The sequence below is a fragment of the Lissotriton helveticus genome, chromosome 7 (assembly GCF_964261635.1).
Source record: "Lissotriton helveticus chromosome 7, aLisHel1.1, whole genome shotgun sequence".
NCBI classification, from domain to species: domain Eukaryota; kingdom Metazoa; phylum Chordata; class Amphibia; order Caudata; family Salamandridae; genus Lissotriton; species Lissotriton helveticus.
This window is the reverse complement of record NC_136068.1, coordinates 534,459,854-534,476,190: the sequence shown is the minus strand read 5'-3', so window position 1 is coordinate 534,476,190 and position 16,337 is coordinate 534,459,854. Positions and strand designations below refer to the sequence as shown.

Here is a 16,337-nt window from a genome sequence, read left to right as displayed (position 1 = left end):
TGTGGATCGGGCTGTTGGAAGTCAGGAAAGCTGGCTCTTGTTGATCTCTGTTACTCGAGTTCCGGCAGGAACTGCAACAAAGCAAACGTCGAGGTGCTGGATGGTGCCTGTTTGCACAGGGTGGTCACTCCTTAACCACAAGGGAGATTATTCAGTCTTCCACGTCGAGTGGGATGTCGAAGGGTCCAGAGTTTCATTTCATAAGTTTCAGTCAGGATAATCTAATGTGCATTGGCACTGCTCCCACCTATATTCCAAATCTGGGGGCTGGATTACCTGCTAGGTCCCTCCTATGGGTGGGACCCAGGAAGGGGGTGGTTACACCCCTTTCCTTTGTCCAGTTTGCCGCCAAGACTGGGGCTGGAGTGTCCCAGAACCGGTTTGACTGGAATCTGCCCAGTGACACCTTGTGTGCCCCAGGCAGTGTCTAGTTTCATTCAACCCTCCCTGCTCCAATCCACTATCTCCTGTCTGGGGTGGTGTGACACCTCCCTGTGACAGGAGATCCTTTGATCAAGCCTCCTCTGTCGAGTATCGGTCAGCAGCAGGAGGCCAGACTAGTGTCTGTGGCAGCAGCATCCATTTTGTGATGCTGGGGCTCTGGTTAGGATTAACCGCATTTGCAGTAAGTAACATGTCTTCTCCCTCTAGAAGGGTGGAATGCTACCCCCGTCGCCAGAACTGGCGAGGGGGTAGTATTCCAAAATGTATGACACCAAACACAACATGTTTTGATAAAGCCAAACCAAAGTTAGCATTAACCGAGAGGATTATAATGCACTTAAGAGTATATGGTATGGCCGTATCACTGGAACAATCTGCATGCAGATTTGATGTTAGATTATTGGTTATTTTGAACTGCATTTTGAATATGGCACATTTGGATTTTTTTTTGTAGAGTATTCCCCTGAAGAAGGGCTACGCCCGAAATGCATCGGGATGTGTAAATATCATGAGAACAAGATGATTTGGATTTGATTCAATTAATCTTAATCAACGTTTGGTGAATTAATCTACGTGGCAAATAAAACTCAATGTGAACATTTGGAATATTGTTTCTTTATATACCTCTTGATGAACTTTTTGATTTAAACTAAAAGACCAGTCGGTCTCCTAAAGTTGTGCTCGGAGTTGCCCTCTCCGGGTTGAGAGGACCCCGTATTAGTATCACTGGAACAGCAGTAAGGAAATGGTTCCGAACACTGCAGACAGGCTCAGCTCATGCTAGAGCACCATCTCACATAAAACCAAGCACTCTGCCTCCAGGATTGTAAAGGCCTGCCATAGGAGTGACTTATAGGTATATATGTGTCCAGATATAGGTTTAGACATAGGTATACTATATCTAAGCAAGGGGTGATTACACCACCTTGCCCCAGCTGTGTGAACAGCCAGTTGTGTTGATTTAAGTACCAGCCAGGGATGGCAAAAGATATGCTGCAGCCCCTGGTAGGCCTTGGTTGCCCCTATGCCCTGGGCACCTACAGTGCACTGTACAGGGGCTGACAAGGAGTCCAGTACCAATTTGGTTATGCACCTAGGGTGCATGGAGTCCATTTTAAGAGAGAGCAGATAGCCTGGGGCCCTGATTAGCAGGATCCCAGGCCAACTAAGTCGAAAACCAGCTAAACACAAGGCAAAAAATCTAGGGTAACCATAGTCAGGTATCCACCTTCCTACAGGTGTCCACTCCTGGGCACCCCCAAGGAGGAGGCCAGGCATCCTGAGCGTTGTGGAGATTAAGCAAGCTATTGCCCAGAGTTGCAGAGTGGGGCTCCATGATTGGAATAGGCACCGAGGCGAGAATTATCAGGTCCGTGCAATTTTTAGCCCAAGACCCGCCGAGGCGGGGAATTGAACCCTGGTCCCGGGCTAGACCTCTGCATCAGGGTCTGCCGCTCTAACCATTGAGCCACACTGTAGTATATAAAATCCTGGGGATAATGATAATGCCTCTCCTGTTAGATCTTTGCAGAAGTATTCAATATAGCGGCAACACCCCATATTCATGGAAAAAGACAAATATCATAATTTTTCCAGAAAAGGGGAAACCCCCTGATAACCCAGGATCATACAGGCCAATATCTTTGATTAACACAGACACCAAAATCTATTCTAAAATGTTGGCTGCTCGGTTGGGGAGGATCATTGGTCAGCTGCTCTCCCCCTGGCAGCACGGATTTATACCTGGAAAAGAAACAACAGACCACATCCGTAGAACCATCTCATTATTTGATGTTCTGTCCGGAACGGGGGGCCAGATGGCCATGATCCTCCTAGATGCAGAGAAGGCGTTTGATCGAGTACAATGGAAATTTCTGTGGGGGATTTTGGAGTTAAAAGCGTTTGGACTGGGAATTATCAGGACAATGAAAGCCATGTACTGTGATCCAAGAGCCCGGATACAAATGATGGGGAAAGAGTCGGGCGATATTTTAATATCCAGGGACACCAGGCAAGGGTGCCCCTGTTCACCTATATTATTTGCTTTGTACATTAATCCTCTAATTGAGAAGTTACTAAAGTCGTGTAATATTAAACCTATAGTTACTAGGGGGTATAAGACTAAAGTCCTGGCCCATGCTGACGATGTGGCAGTTTTAACAAAAGATCCAAAAGAGGCACTCGGCGAAATTAATTACATAACCGAAAGGTTTGGCCTTCTTTCGGGGTATACTCTAAATAGAGAAAAAACAATTGTTATTTGCACAGATAATATGGATTTTAATGATCCTAGGCTAGTGGAATCTGCAGTCTATCTTGGGGTGCGACTTACAGCGAAGGTGGATGATATAGTTAAATGTAATTTTGACCCACTGGTTAAATCCATACCATGGAATTAAAAAGAGTGAACGGGCTACAGTTGTCGATAATTGGAAGGGGGAACTTTTTAAAAATGACTATCTTACCTATGATTTTGTATTTGTTTAGGTCAATTTCGCTTGCCTTAGATGATTATTTACTGAAGACCATTGATTCTATTTTTTCAAATTTTATTTGGCAATATGGAAAGGTGAGGAGGGCTTTGAAGTATTTAACATTACCACAGGATAGAGGAGGACTTACAATTCCAAATATCACATTGTAATATTGGGCCGCCTTACTCCACGTGATGAATTTTTTGTTAGTAATAGATGGAAGCAGCGATGAGGACAGGGTGGTGAGAATTCCCACAATATTTGAACTTGCTATAGGGAAAGAGGCCACTGGGCTGTTATTGAAACAACTAGAGCAGAGTTACTATAAAAAAGTTCGCTTTAAAGTAATACAGAGTGCATGGAGGATACGGAAACAAGTATCAAAATGTATGGAGATACCTAAGGTTACACAATATACTCCCCTGTGGTATATATCGCTTTTTCCGAACTTAGCTCATGATGCTATAGGGAAAGATTGGGAGGGCAGAGGGGTGACTACAATTGGAGAGTTCTATGGGGGAGAACAAATTGCCCGATTCTCTAAGCTCCAACATGATTTGGAATAGCTCCCAACCACTTTTTTAAATTTGTACAGATCAGGAGTACCCTGATGGCATACAGACCAGCTGTTAAAATTGGTAATATAACCCTGATGGATCTCATTAACGAAAAATCATGCAGAATGAGAAACATATATAGTTTATTATGAACAGCACTACCAGACTATTTGGAAAAGAATGAGGCATCCTGGACTGTGCAATTGGTTATCCCAATGTGGACATCTACAGGAGCTTAGATTTATCCGCTAAAATATTTTTATCTTCAAACTTAAAAGCGCAATTCTATAAAACTATATTTAATCTATATTTTACACCTGCTAAATTATTAATTTGGGGGGAAAGGGCTGATGATAAATGTCCCAGATGTGGGATGGGTCCAGCCACATGGATACATATGTTCTACGAGTGTGTGAAATCTGGGCTGTTTGGCTTATGGAAATAACTATTTGGTCTTAGCTTCAAGCTAACCCCTACATTATTGATCCTGGGATATGATAGCTCTCTGGGCCTCAATAAAGAAAAGGAATACTGTATTTCCCTGGGCACAGCTATTTTTAGAATAATGTTAGCGGCCCGATGTAAGGATACAGAACCCCCGACATTCCAGATGTGGTTAGCCAGGCTTCTTGGAGTTTGGAAACAAGAGGCATCTCTGTATGCATGTAGGGCAGGCAAGCCAGAATTAGGGGGTTAAAAATATGGGCACTTATCTCCGAATGGAGTATTGAAGTTAGGCGACCGGAATAAGTTGGAATTCATAAAATGCTGCTAAAATTTTAACCCTACTTTTGTGACTGCTGCAATTGTTTTATGAAAAAATTTGGCGATATATTTAAAAGTTATGTATGTCTATGAATTATATTCTGCTAAGCTGCTAGTTATTCCTATGTACAGTATTTAAATAGTATGTGTGTTGAAACTGCGATATATCATGCATGTAGGGCCAGGCAAGCCAGAACTCAGGGGTTTTAAAAATATGGGCACTTATCTCCGAATAGAGCAGAGAAGTCAGGGGACTGAAATAGGTTGGAACTCATAACATGCTGCTAAAAAAGTTTTTACCTAACTTCTGGGACTGATTTAATTGTTTTATGAATGAAATTGGCGATATATTAAAAAAACTATATATTTCTATGAACTAGATTTTGATAAACTGCTATTTTTCCTTATGTACTGAATTTAAATATTATGTGTGCCGAATCTGCGATATATCTGTTTTATGTATGCAAACTATGTTTATGAATTGATGCGCCATTGTCTATTATTGTAAAAAGTCTACTCTGGGTATGAATAATTTTTTTTTATCTACTGTAACATCTCTACAACCAAAAGAATGAGCTACTCTTCTAGCTATTTGTATTGCTCCTGTAATGAAAAGAAAAGCATGAAATTTAGAAAAGAACGTTATGTTAGCACGGACATCTTTGGACATCGGAGGCCTAGTCGCAGTTAAGACAACTTTAAAAATATTATACTTGAGCTGTATTATCTACATGATATATATACCTTTGGAAATATTAATGCTAAATAGCAAGTTCTTGCCTAGTTGGTAGGAAGTTTAAAGTAAGCATTTTCCTACAAACATAATGAACTCCAGGAATGACTGAACCTTCTCTACAAATAACTGATCTGTGTGACACAGAACTTGAAACTTGTGAGCACATTGACTCAATCACATTCAATGATAATGGGGAACATTCACTTCTATCCTCATAAAACGTAACTTGTGAGGATTCCATCCCTTCCCAATGTCATCCTAGCTCTTCGTGCTACCCACAGGAGCCACAAGTAGTGTCCTCCCGTAGCCTAGCCACATTAAGCATTCCACCCTTTTCCCATCTCGCTACCCCTCAGCAATCAATGTACACAGTGCCAGCTCTCCTACACCACCTAGTGGGCGTTGAATCCCACCTTTGAATCACCAAACCAGACTGCGCCCACACTTCACCGCTAGTGAAGGGGTCACAGAGATACACAGCAATAAAAGTAACTCAATCACCCCGATTCTACCTTAGGTCTGTGAATATACCTTCTTGGTTACTATTAGCTTACCTACAACACTCCCCATGACCAAACTATAACCTTCTCTGAGTCAGAACTCCCAAACCTGACTAGTAACATGACCCTCTTGAGTCCTACACCTCCACACCCCAAGCTTAAATCCATTTCCATCCTGATCTCCCTCCTATTGGCTCTCTAAGGCCAGCACTACTTTAACACCACAGTCCAGAGCACCCCCACCACCACCCAACCCCTTGTCCCAACTCATGGTGCCCTGTTCCCACACCTTGCTAGAATCCAGACTTGGCGAAATTACACTAGACCTGCAACCACTCAAGACAGACTTACAGAGACTAATAAATATCACCTCAGAGTTGGCATACAACTGGTGGCCCAACAGGACTGCCAAAAATAATAGACGCAACCACTCCCAACCTATGAACTACAACTCACAACTGCTATCATACACACCTGCCAACATGATCTCAACAATCTCACCGCCCCCTTACCTGGGATTTCTTAACTATACCCTACCCCAATGCCTCCCCTCTGCTCATCAGGCTGAAAGCTCCTCCATCAGAGAGCGACATTCAATCCCTCCTCCTCCCATATTGTAGTGTAGTTCCTATATTCCCAATAGGATCTGCGCATTGGAATAAAATATACTATAGTTTAGACGTAGGACTGAGGTCGACTAGGTCTCTATCGAATATATTAGACTTAATTGTGAGTGCCAGCTAGCTCAGCGGTCACTAGAAACTTTCTCGAATTCACAAGAAGGGATTCGTTTCTGACAACCGCATAAACATGACAATTTTGTTTCCCAAGAATAAGAAATCAATCTCTAGAGTCGCTGAAACAATAGATAGTTATTTTATTCAGTCAATTGTGCATGCTTCGTTCCACCAGAGGTGCTGAGAAATGGAGAGACGGGTGTTTTCAATAAAAAGTATTTATTGAACAGTCTTCTTTCTCAAGCATAAGAAGTGAACTGTTTCAATCGTAATACTGGTTATAAAGTACAATGCGTACAGTACGGAGTATTATAAAGTAATATTGTAAAAGCATGATATGGTTTCTAAGCCATATAAAATTACATAAAATACATACATTAATAAATAAGGACTAAAAGTACTCAACTGGTGCTTCTAAAATACGCCTACCCCGGTGTACCTAACCTAAGTCTAGTACGAGGGAAGAAGTAAGTGAGGTGTAGCTTAAGTTTAGTATTTCTTTTGCCAAGAATCTATTCCAAGAATTCTCTAAGGGTCTAATCAGCTCCGTACCTTGGTTTAGAATGAAGGAGGTCTTGTATCTCTCTCTCAGGACTCGATTTCCAAGCAACCCACAAGGGTAACCTGGAAACAATGGAGCGGATTTCTCGGCAGGAGAAAAGACAGCGTCTCTCTCAGTGCGTCAGCTGGAGGGTCGGCTTCCTTCGGCGCTTGCTGTAGCAGGGCGTCGTGCAAGTAGATAGTCGAACTGCTCCAAACCACAGTGTGTTTGCCTGGGCAAATGTGGGCATATTTATACCTTGAAGGTGCCGAGTTTGACGTAAGTTTGGACATAATAACGTCATCAAAGACTCAGTTCTTTGAAAACTCCATGAGTTCTTGGATAAATCAATGGGAAGTCCCTGACTGCAGAAGGCGGGTTTTTCCAAGAAATCGTTGTGGATTCTTGGAACTGGTGGAAGTAGCCATGACGTATTTGGGCTGTATAGGCTAAGTCTAAATTAAGCATGGGCTGAAAATTTCTTCCGCTAGCGGAATTTGCGGATTTTCCGCGAATCTCGCGGAATCGCGGTAAAATCCACGAATCAGCGGGGACGAATTTTCAGCCAAGCACTTACAGGGTTACAGCAGCAGGTGCAAAAGTTGAAGCTAATTTTTTGTAATCTTTTACAAAAGGGTTGCAAAGAAATTAACTTCAACTTAGGCACCTGCTGCTGTAAGCCTGTAAGTGCTTCCTGGCGCCTCGTTGCCTACTTGCAATTATTCTCTGACCCTGCTCTGGCCCTTGAAGCAGGGTCAGAGAATAGTTACAAGTAGGCAATGAGGCGCCTGTCAGGAAAATTAAACCTCAACAGGAAGCAGTGACAGATATAAAAACAAGCATTTGCAATGCAATAGGTCTCGCATTAAGAAAGTTTGAGCTATTGGTCTTGTAAATGACAATTTTTTTTATTTATTGGTTGGTTTTGAAAATAGCTAAATTAATAGCTTTGTCATTTACAATGCCAATAGTTAATAACTTTCGCAAATGTGACACCTATAGCATTTGTAATGCAACATGTTTTGTATTTACGTGACTTAGCTGTATTGATATTACAAATTACAATGGCTTTTAATTTTTTAAAATAATTAATACTTAAATAAAAGTGATTTTAATTTATAATGGCAATAGCTTAAACTTTTGTAAATAACTTTTGTGAAGATTATGTTCAGTGTATTTTATTGTGACGAAAATCCAAGAACAGAAGTGAAATATTAACATCTTTTTGTGACATTAGTAATAAAGTTTGAAACATTGAGAGAATATATTTGAACCAGTTGTTGTTGAATGGTTGCGCAGATTGATGCAGGGGTGGCGCTGAGTGGTGCTGTGGTGGTGCTGAGTGGTGCTGTGGTGATGCTGAGTGGTGCTGTGGTGGTGCTGACTGATGCTGGGGTGGTGCTGAGTGGTGCTGTGGTGGTGCTGAGTGATGTTGTGGTGGTGCTAAGGGATGCTGTGGGGGTGCTGAGTGGTGCTGTGGTGATGCTGAGTGATAATGTGGTGGTGCTGAGTGATGCTGTGGTGGTGCTGAGTGATGCTGTGGTGGCGCTGAGTGGTGCTGTGGTGGTGCTGATTGGTGCTGTGGTGGTGCTGAGTGATGCTGTGGTGGTGCTGAGTGATGCTGTGGTGGTGCTGAGTGGTGCTGTGGTGGTGATGAGTGATAATGTGGTGGCGCTGAGTGATGCTGTGGTAGCGCTGAGTGATGCTGTGGTGGCACTGAGTGGTGCTGTGGTGGTGCTGAGTGATAATGTGGTGGTGCTGAGTGATAATGTAGTGGTGCTGAGTGATGCTGGGGTAGCGCTGAGTGATGATGTGGTGATGCAGAGGGCAGAAAGGCACAAAAAGCAGTCTAACAAAGGGCAGAAGGGCAGAAAAACAAGGGAAAAACGAGCCTAACAGAGGGCAGAAGGGCACAAAAAAACCAGTCTAACAGAGGACAGAAGGGCAGAAAAACAAGGGAAAAACGAGTCTAACAGAGGGCAGAAGGGCACAAAAAACGAGTCTAACGGGGCAGAAAGGCACAAAAACGAGTCTAACAGAGGGCAGAAGGGCACAAAAACAGGGGAATAACAGAGGGCAGAAGGGCACAAAAAACGAGTCTAACAGAGGGTAGAAGGGCAGAAAAACAAGGGAAAAACGAGTCTAACAGAGGGCAGACGGGCATAAAAAACTCTCTGATGGATGTCACATGCGTTTTTTCTGAGTCCCCAGATAGATCATGCAGTCTGTGTGTTCTCTTTTGTACTGCCAGTCACCGGTGTATTCAACTGTCTAGCCTTGGACTGTGTCATGTATGTGCATATAACTTGCATGATTGAGGTAACTATTAGCAGCGATACTACGTGTCTCTCGGACCTCTTTCAAGTGCTCGTCGTCCTTCTCCCCCCCACCCCCACCCAGGGGCGGCAATCTGAGGGATAGGCCCGGGCGCCACAAGATCTAGCTACGCCTCTGTGGGTTTGTCATAGATAAGATGCTTGACAAGTTTCATCCTATTAAGAATCAATAGACCATTTGAGACCGAGGCGGGCTCTCAGTACTTACCATCTATGGGCCTGTTTAAAGGCACACATATGTGAGTCAGATTCTTCAAATTTATTAACTAAGTCACACCTACTCTCAAAACGATATTTGTCAACGAGTAGGTGAAGAGGGGCATACTTAATCAGTGTACGTATATTTATGTATAACGATGGAGAGATAGCAGTAGAAAATAAACGAGGGCAACTAAGAGATTGTCGTTGTGTTCACTTACTAGGCATCTCATCGTTTTTTACATGGTTAGGCAAAAATACAGAAGCAACGAGACAGAGAGAAGAAGCTGTACAGCGGCCTCAGCCCTCCGTGGTCTTGATGCAAAGATAAAACATAGCACATTTTGGGACCCGGACCAGTGTGCCTTTAAATTAGTCCTCCATCAAATGTATTTTATTTTTATGTACATTGCCTGCAAGACTAAAGTGTTTTCATGTTCTATTATCCCAGCAGACTATGGATTCAATCACAGCACAATCTCAGGTAAGCGAACCATTCCATTTTTTCGACTTTGCCTTGCAATGAGTCGAGCAGTGGGCATTAACAAAAGCAAGCAGGATAATCATTTATAGTCAGGAAATGTATGGATTGGAATTAACATGAAAAAAAAGCACTAAGTGGTAATCATTTCAGAAAATGGCAGTGTTAATGGAAATTGACAAATATGTCAAGGGCTGCAGAAAGGACAAAAATATTCAAGGAATGCAAAACAAGTAAAATTGATGCTACAGAGATCTTAAGAAAGTTAAAACATGATCTGAAAATGCAGAAATTGGTCAATGTTGAATTGGAGTTCCTACAAAAGACCTACAAAGGCAAGGCAGGGGAATGTCTGGCAGGAAGTCATTACAGGGGAGGTGAGGAGTAAATGGGCAAGTAAATAGACAAGTACAGGGTTGAGAGGGATGGATAGGTGGAATTGATATTGACAAAAATATCCATCATTTAAAGAAGCACACTATCCCGGGGCCGGTGGAACAAGGAAATTGGAATGATTGTGGTTGGGGAGTTTAATGACAGTTTGTGTCAAGGTGGATTCTAGGATCAGACAAGAAAGAATAGGATGCACAAATGATTGGAGAAGTGATTTAAGATGGGCAAACCTTCATGTGGGAAATAATCCATCATTTCAGAAACACTAGCTTGGATGAAACTTATAACTCATACTGAAATCTCCTGTGAGATTTCATGTTAATTGTTTGATTTCACAAAACTGTCATTCAGTTTTTTTAATAAGTTTATTAGTGTTAGCAATCACTGTGTGAAATGTTATTCTATTGTGATGACAAACTGCTGATGTATTTCGTTTTTTTGACCCCCTCCTTTTATCTTTCATTCCTTTCATTTTTTTCCGTTTATCCCAAAACAACAATAAAAAGAATTATTTCAAAAATAGTGTCAGTATGCTCACAAAGGAATTGGGATTTCTAAATTGTGAAATATTGCTTCGCGACTCAGTATTCTGATGGTAATTTAACACTGTTAGGTTCTTTTCCATGGACAATATTTCTGCTTGGAGCAGTGTTTCAGGTGACTTTACTTTTCCTTGGTACTGTATTCCTCATGCTGTTCTAAACCATGGACAGAAGGCCCTTCTCTCAGAAAAGCATTTGTGGTGAGCATTGCTTCAGCTGTGACTCGATATATTAGACTGACACAATCCATGTATGGTAGAAACATTTCTGCAGTACAGTAATGACCCTAAGTGGAAACAGCATGTAGGAGACAGACCGATAAATGCTTTTTGAGCTGCAGGTGGCTACTACATGTAGGCAATGTCGTAAATTGTGCACTATTAGATGAATTGACAAGGTCCTGCCAAACTTTTGCAAGCTGCAAAGTACAATTAAGATCTTGCCACGTTCTAAGATTACGACTCTGAGGCTCGTCACTCATAAGAATGCAAACTGCATTTTATGGAAATCGTTCTTGCTATTTTTTATTAATTGGTTATAATAGCTTCAGTATGCACTGTGTGAAATATTTTATTGTGATGAGAAACTGCGGTTATCTGACCCCCGTTTTTTCTTTCGTCCCTTACAATATGTATGTTTATTCCCAAAAAAATAATAAAAAGAATTATTAAAAAACATTGTGACAGTATGTTCATGAACAGGTGACACTCAAATAGATGCAAATACATGTGACTTTTCCTGCCCTGAAGTATCAGTTCTAGCTAATATTAGTTCTAAACCAACAACGCTGACTGCACGAAATTGGGACTACTGGAGCTAGGTTTAAGAATCTGCGTTTCAAAAACAAAAACAAAACAAGCATTTGCAATGCAATAGGTCTCGCATTAGGAAAGTTTGAGCTATTGATATTGTAAATGACAAATTTGTTATTTATGTGTTGGTTTTGAAAATAGCGAAATTAATAGCTTTGTTATTTACAATGCCAATGGTTATAACTTTCACAAATGTGACACTTATAGCATTTGTAATGCAATATGTGTTGTATTTATGTGACTTAGATGTATTGATATTACAAATAACAATGGCTTTTAATTTTTAAAAATAATTAATACTTTAATAAAAGTTATTGTAATTTATAATAGCAATAGCTTAAACTTTTGTAAATAACTTTTGTGAAGATTATGTTCAGTGTAATTTATTGTGCCGAAAATCGAATAACAGAAGTGAAATATTAACATCTTTTTGTGACATTTGTAATAAAGCTTGAAACATTGAGAGAAGATATTTGAACCAGTTGTTTTTGAATGGTTGCATGGTGCGGGCGTTCTAAAGGGTGGGCGGGGCTGAATGCGGTCATGATCCAATTTTTTTCCGTCAGCCTCAGTCTGAACCCATTTGAAAGGAATTTGGCCGCGATCTTGTTAAAAGACAGACATCCCTCTCCTAAATTGTGCAACCTAAAATTTCACCGTTTTCTGTGGACTACTGCTGGCATATTTGTTAAATCTGATGCTATTGCTATTTAATCACATCTTTTTTGAAAGAGTTAAATACAGGTAAGCATGTGCAATCCTGGCGCCCCTGTAGCTGTAGAAATAAATGCACGTCCCCGTTTTTAGTGCTTCCTTTACATTGTTGTGAGTGCTTCAGGGTAGAGGGCTGCGGCGGCGTGTGTATGCGTGCGTGTCTGTATGTGTGCAGGGGGGTGGGGGGGAGCAAGAAGTTAACAGCCCGACTGGGCATGTTGGCCCCTTGCCTCTTTCTAACTTAATAAAGAAGTTTAACTCAGCAGTCTCGGCGTGGGCTTCACATTGGCTTTCACTGTTACAATATTGTTGACTCGCCCATCTCTACTTTACCCTAACTCTACGTGCCTTTCTTCTTCCGCATTCGTCACCAAGCACGCCCCTGTTACGACCTCGCCTGTTGACGCTGTCTGGGCGGAGCTTGTTCCGTCTTGTTTTCATGTGCGGTTGCTTTCATCCAAGCAGTCAGTGACATAGAGGCTGGACTGGTGTCTGCCGATGGCAAGAACAGTAAGGGCGTGCATTGCCAGCAATGTGGCTCTACGGTGCTGCTGCCTGGGGCCGCGAAGTACGAGAGGCGCGAGGTGAGGGAATCGCACCGGTTAAAGTGCATTCAATATAAATGCTTGCCAAATATTAGTAAGGGGGCGCTGCATGAGTTGAGGCGGAGCTGGGACGCACAGGAAAGGGTGCAGTACGGTAGAGATTGTAGGCGGGGCTGCATCCTCAAGGGGCGTAGAGACATGAATGGCGAGGCGCTTGTCCCACTGGCGATAGTGCCAAGTCACCATCCTGGAGGGTAGGAGATCGGTAGTGTTGTGTGCGAGACGCTATTGTCATTGTTGTGAGTGCTTTAGGATAGAGGGCTGCGGCGGCGTGTGTATGCGTGGGTGTCTGTGTGTGTGCAGGGGGCGGCAGCGTGTGTATGTGTGCGCGCGCCTGTGTGTGTGTGTGTGTGTGCGTGCATGCAGAGGGGTGGGGGCTGGCTGTGCCTGTGTGTGCGCCGTTAATGCATGCGAGGGAAGCGAAAGCAGGGGCTGTGAGTTCGTGTGCGCAAGCGCGGCTCAGACACGCGGTCAGAACTGAGACTGCAAAAGCGCGCGTCTAAGTCGTGTCCACATTCCCAAATACGGATCACAATAGGTCTGAAGCAGACACAATCAATGCTTACGCATTGAATGTAGGTCTGCTCGACCTAAAAAGGAAACATTTAACTTTCATCTTTTAAGACTAGGCAGTGATTCTTGGGAACACTGCCCGCTCTTAAAAATATATTTTTTAACATTCTGAAAGCGGAAAGGGTTCCATGGACCGCTTCCCATTTGGGAATGGGTTGCCACCTTTTTGAAGGGTAGGAAAAAAATAATGTTTTGGGATCGCAATTTTGCACAGCACTACCCTTCTGTATTTGGAAAGAGAGACCTAACCAGGCCCCTTTCAAATACCAAACAGGCTTTGGGTCACAAACTCAAATTGTGATTCTTGCAATGTGAGGTTTGTACATTAAAAAAAGCAATTTTGAGATTCCAAACTTCCGGATTCTGCAAATCGGGTTGGTGTCGGCCTCTTAAATGCTTTCTAGATGTGTAGAGTATTGTGATCCCAGATCATCATCTTTTCTGCGTATCAAAAGTAAGCACACCTCATAAATTATTAAGGAGCATTGATTTGTTCTAGCCACGCTCACCTAGAAGCAGCAGTTGAAACTGTTGAAACTATTAATTCTGTGTGGTAGAAGTGCTCCAGTTCTCCATACAAAGACAGACATAGATGAACAGTAATAAGTAATTTGATTTGATATCAAAGATGGTCACTTACATTATTTCCACTGTGGGGCGTTTGCCAAAGACGGCAGATGACCCATTTACAAACCGGTGTTTCACCTCTGCCAGGAAGAGGTGGTAAAACTGTTAGGTTTCCAGCACTGAAGCAGCCCTAGTTTCGCATTTTAAAACCTTCAACTTACCCAACAATCCAATACAGGGCAGTAGGTCAATGTATTGCAGAGGGTTTGCTCTACAGAAGAGAGACCTTTCAACATATATTTCACCCATTCAAGACCGCCAAGAAAAAAATGTTAGTTGCAAACAGTAAAAAACACAAATGAGGATGACATACTGGATAAAAATTCCACGCAAAATATGGCTATTGTTTTTTTTGCTTTTGATGTAGAATAATGTTCTATACCTTCTGGCTCTGTCTGGTGTAGTTGTCAAACTGATTAAGTCACAGGTCATATAAGCGTGGTTACTAGCCGAAAATGTATTCTGGGAGCTAACATCAGTACATCAATTTAAATTTACACTGAAGCCTAATTGGCTCCCCAAGAATGACAGAGAAGTTGGTTTTCCAAAACCATGAAGGTTTCTTAGCACAGTAATCAAAGGCGTACAGCGTTATACCGTTAGTAGCTCAATCGATCATGTAAGCATGAAATTCAGTATTGTTAATCGATTCACCTACATATATCAGGTGAAGGACCACGCACATAATTATAAAGTACAAAATGCACAACAGCGAACTAACTGGTCCATAAACGATCTTCCCTATTCTGAATAATGCATTGAAAGATGGCAGGAGGAAATCCTAATTAGAAGGTCTCAGTCTGAAATGAACCAAGTTGAGGTTCAGGGCAAAATGGCAGAAACGTTCAAGAGTTTAACTCAAGAACTAGGAATATGGCATCCAGAATAGCAGAGTTAGGGAAAATGTCTTCCCTTAGCCGAGTCAGGACAGGATCTCTTAACAACTATTCTACGACACATAATTGAAATACATTGCACATTTCTTTAGAATGTCTCCTAACTGACTTTTTCCAAACTTGGACCAATCAGATTGTGCCACCTCTCTGGAGCAGGTAAACTCCCCGGGGCAGATTTACAAGCCCCATGCGGCACTTTTACTCCGCCGTTGCGTCACTTTTGTGACGCAGTGGCAGAGTAAACAATGCGCCACTATGCAACATATTTACAAGGTGATGCATCTAGTGAGAATCATCACGTTGTGAAGCCCTGCACTACATTATACCTGCTTCACGTATAATGTATGCAGGGTGGGCGTTCGTCGCAAGGAAGCCCCGTATAAGTAGCCGTGAAATCTACAAGATTTCATTGAGTCACTTTCACGTCCCTGCTATGTCAAATCCTTATGCCTGCTTGAAGCAGGCGTAAGGAGTGACACAGCATGTTAGGTATAGGGCACCCCTGAGCAGTGCTGGAGTTGCGTCCTGCGTGCGACACAACTCTAGAACTGCATCCCCCTTACGCCAACAGATGCGTCACGCATCTGTCTATCCTTGCGTCACGGTGCACCGCATTGTAAATGCGGTGCATCCATGGTGGCGCAAGGTTTTTTTTTGAGTCATGCAAAATAACTGCTGCATCCCTGCTAATACGCAGGGATGCACCACTTACTGTAAATCTGCCCCCCCCATGTTCTTATCATCAGACAAAGGCACACACAGCTGCACAACCTTGAGGGTATCTATGGTCTGGAATGCATGTTAAAGGAAGATTTTATCTCACACCCCGCACTGTGTAAATCACAACAGACTTCGAATTAAAATTATCTACTGTAACATCTCTACAACCAAAATAATGAGCTACTCTTCTAGCTATTTATCTTGCTCATGCAATGAAAAGAAAAGCATGAAAGTACATTTAGAAAAGAACGGTACGTTAGCACTGAAATCTTTGGACATTGGAGGCCTAGTCGCAGTTAAGACAACTTAAAAAAGATTATACCTCAGCTGTATTATCTACATGATCTACATGATATACCTTGGGAAATAATATTGCTAAATAGCAAGTTCTTGCCCAATTGGTAGGGAATTCAATTATAATTGGGAATATTCACTTCTATCCTCATAAAACATAACTCGTGAGGATTCCACCACCTCTCAATGTCATCCTAGCTCTTCGTGCTACCCACAGGAGCCGCGAGCAGTGTCCTTGCATAGCCTAGCCAGATTAAGCATTCCACTCTTTCCCCACCTCGCTCCCCCTCACCAATCAATTCACACAGTGATGCAAATGCAAACCAGAAATCCCAGCTTTGGAAATACGTTCACGCTGCATTAGACAAGTACTCAGCGAATCCAATCTGTGA

At 42.4% G+C, this 16,337-nt stretch overlaps 1 protein-coding gene across 1 annotated transcript in view; it reads left to right on the top strand.

Annotated features, from left to right (window-relative positions):
• Positions 1-16,337, top strand: part of LOC144769149 (uncharacterized) — a 1,798,260-nt gene that overhangs the window by 15,918 nt on the left and 1,766,005 nt on the right. Inside the window, exon 2 of the mRNA XM_078653155.1 lies at positions 9,740-9,772. Within this exon, the coding sequence (XP_078509281.1) occupies positions 9,740-9,772 (33 nt within the window). The remainder of the gene's footprint in view (positions 1-9,739; positions 9,773-16,337) is intronic.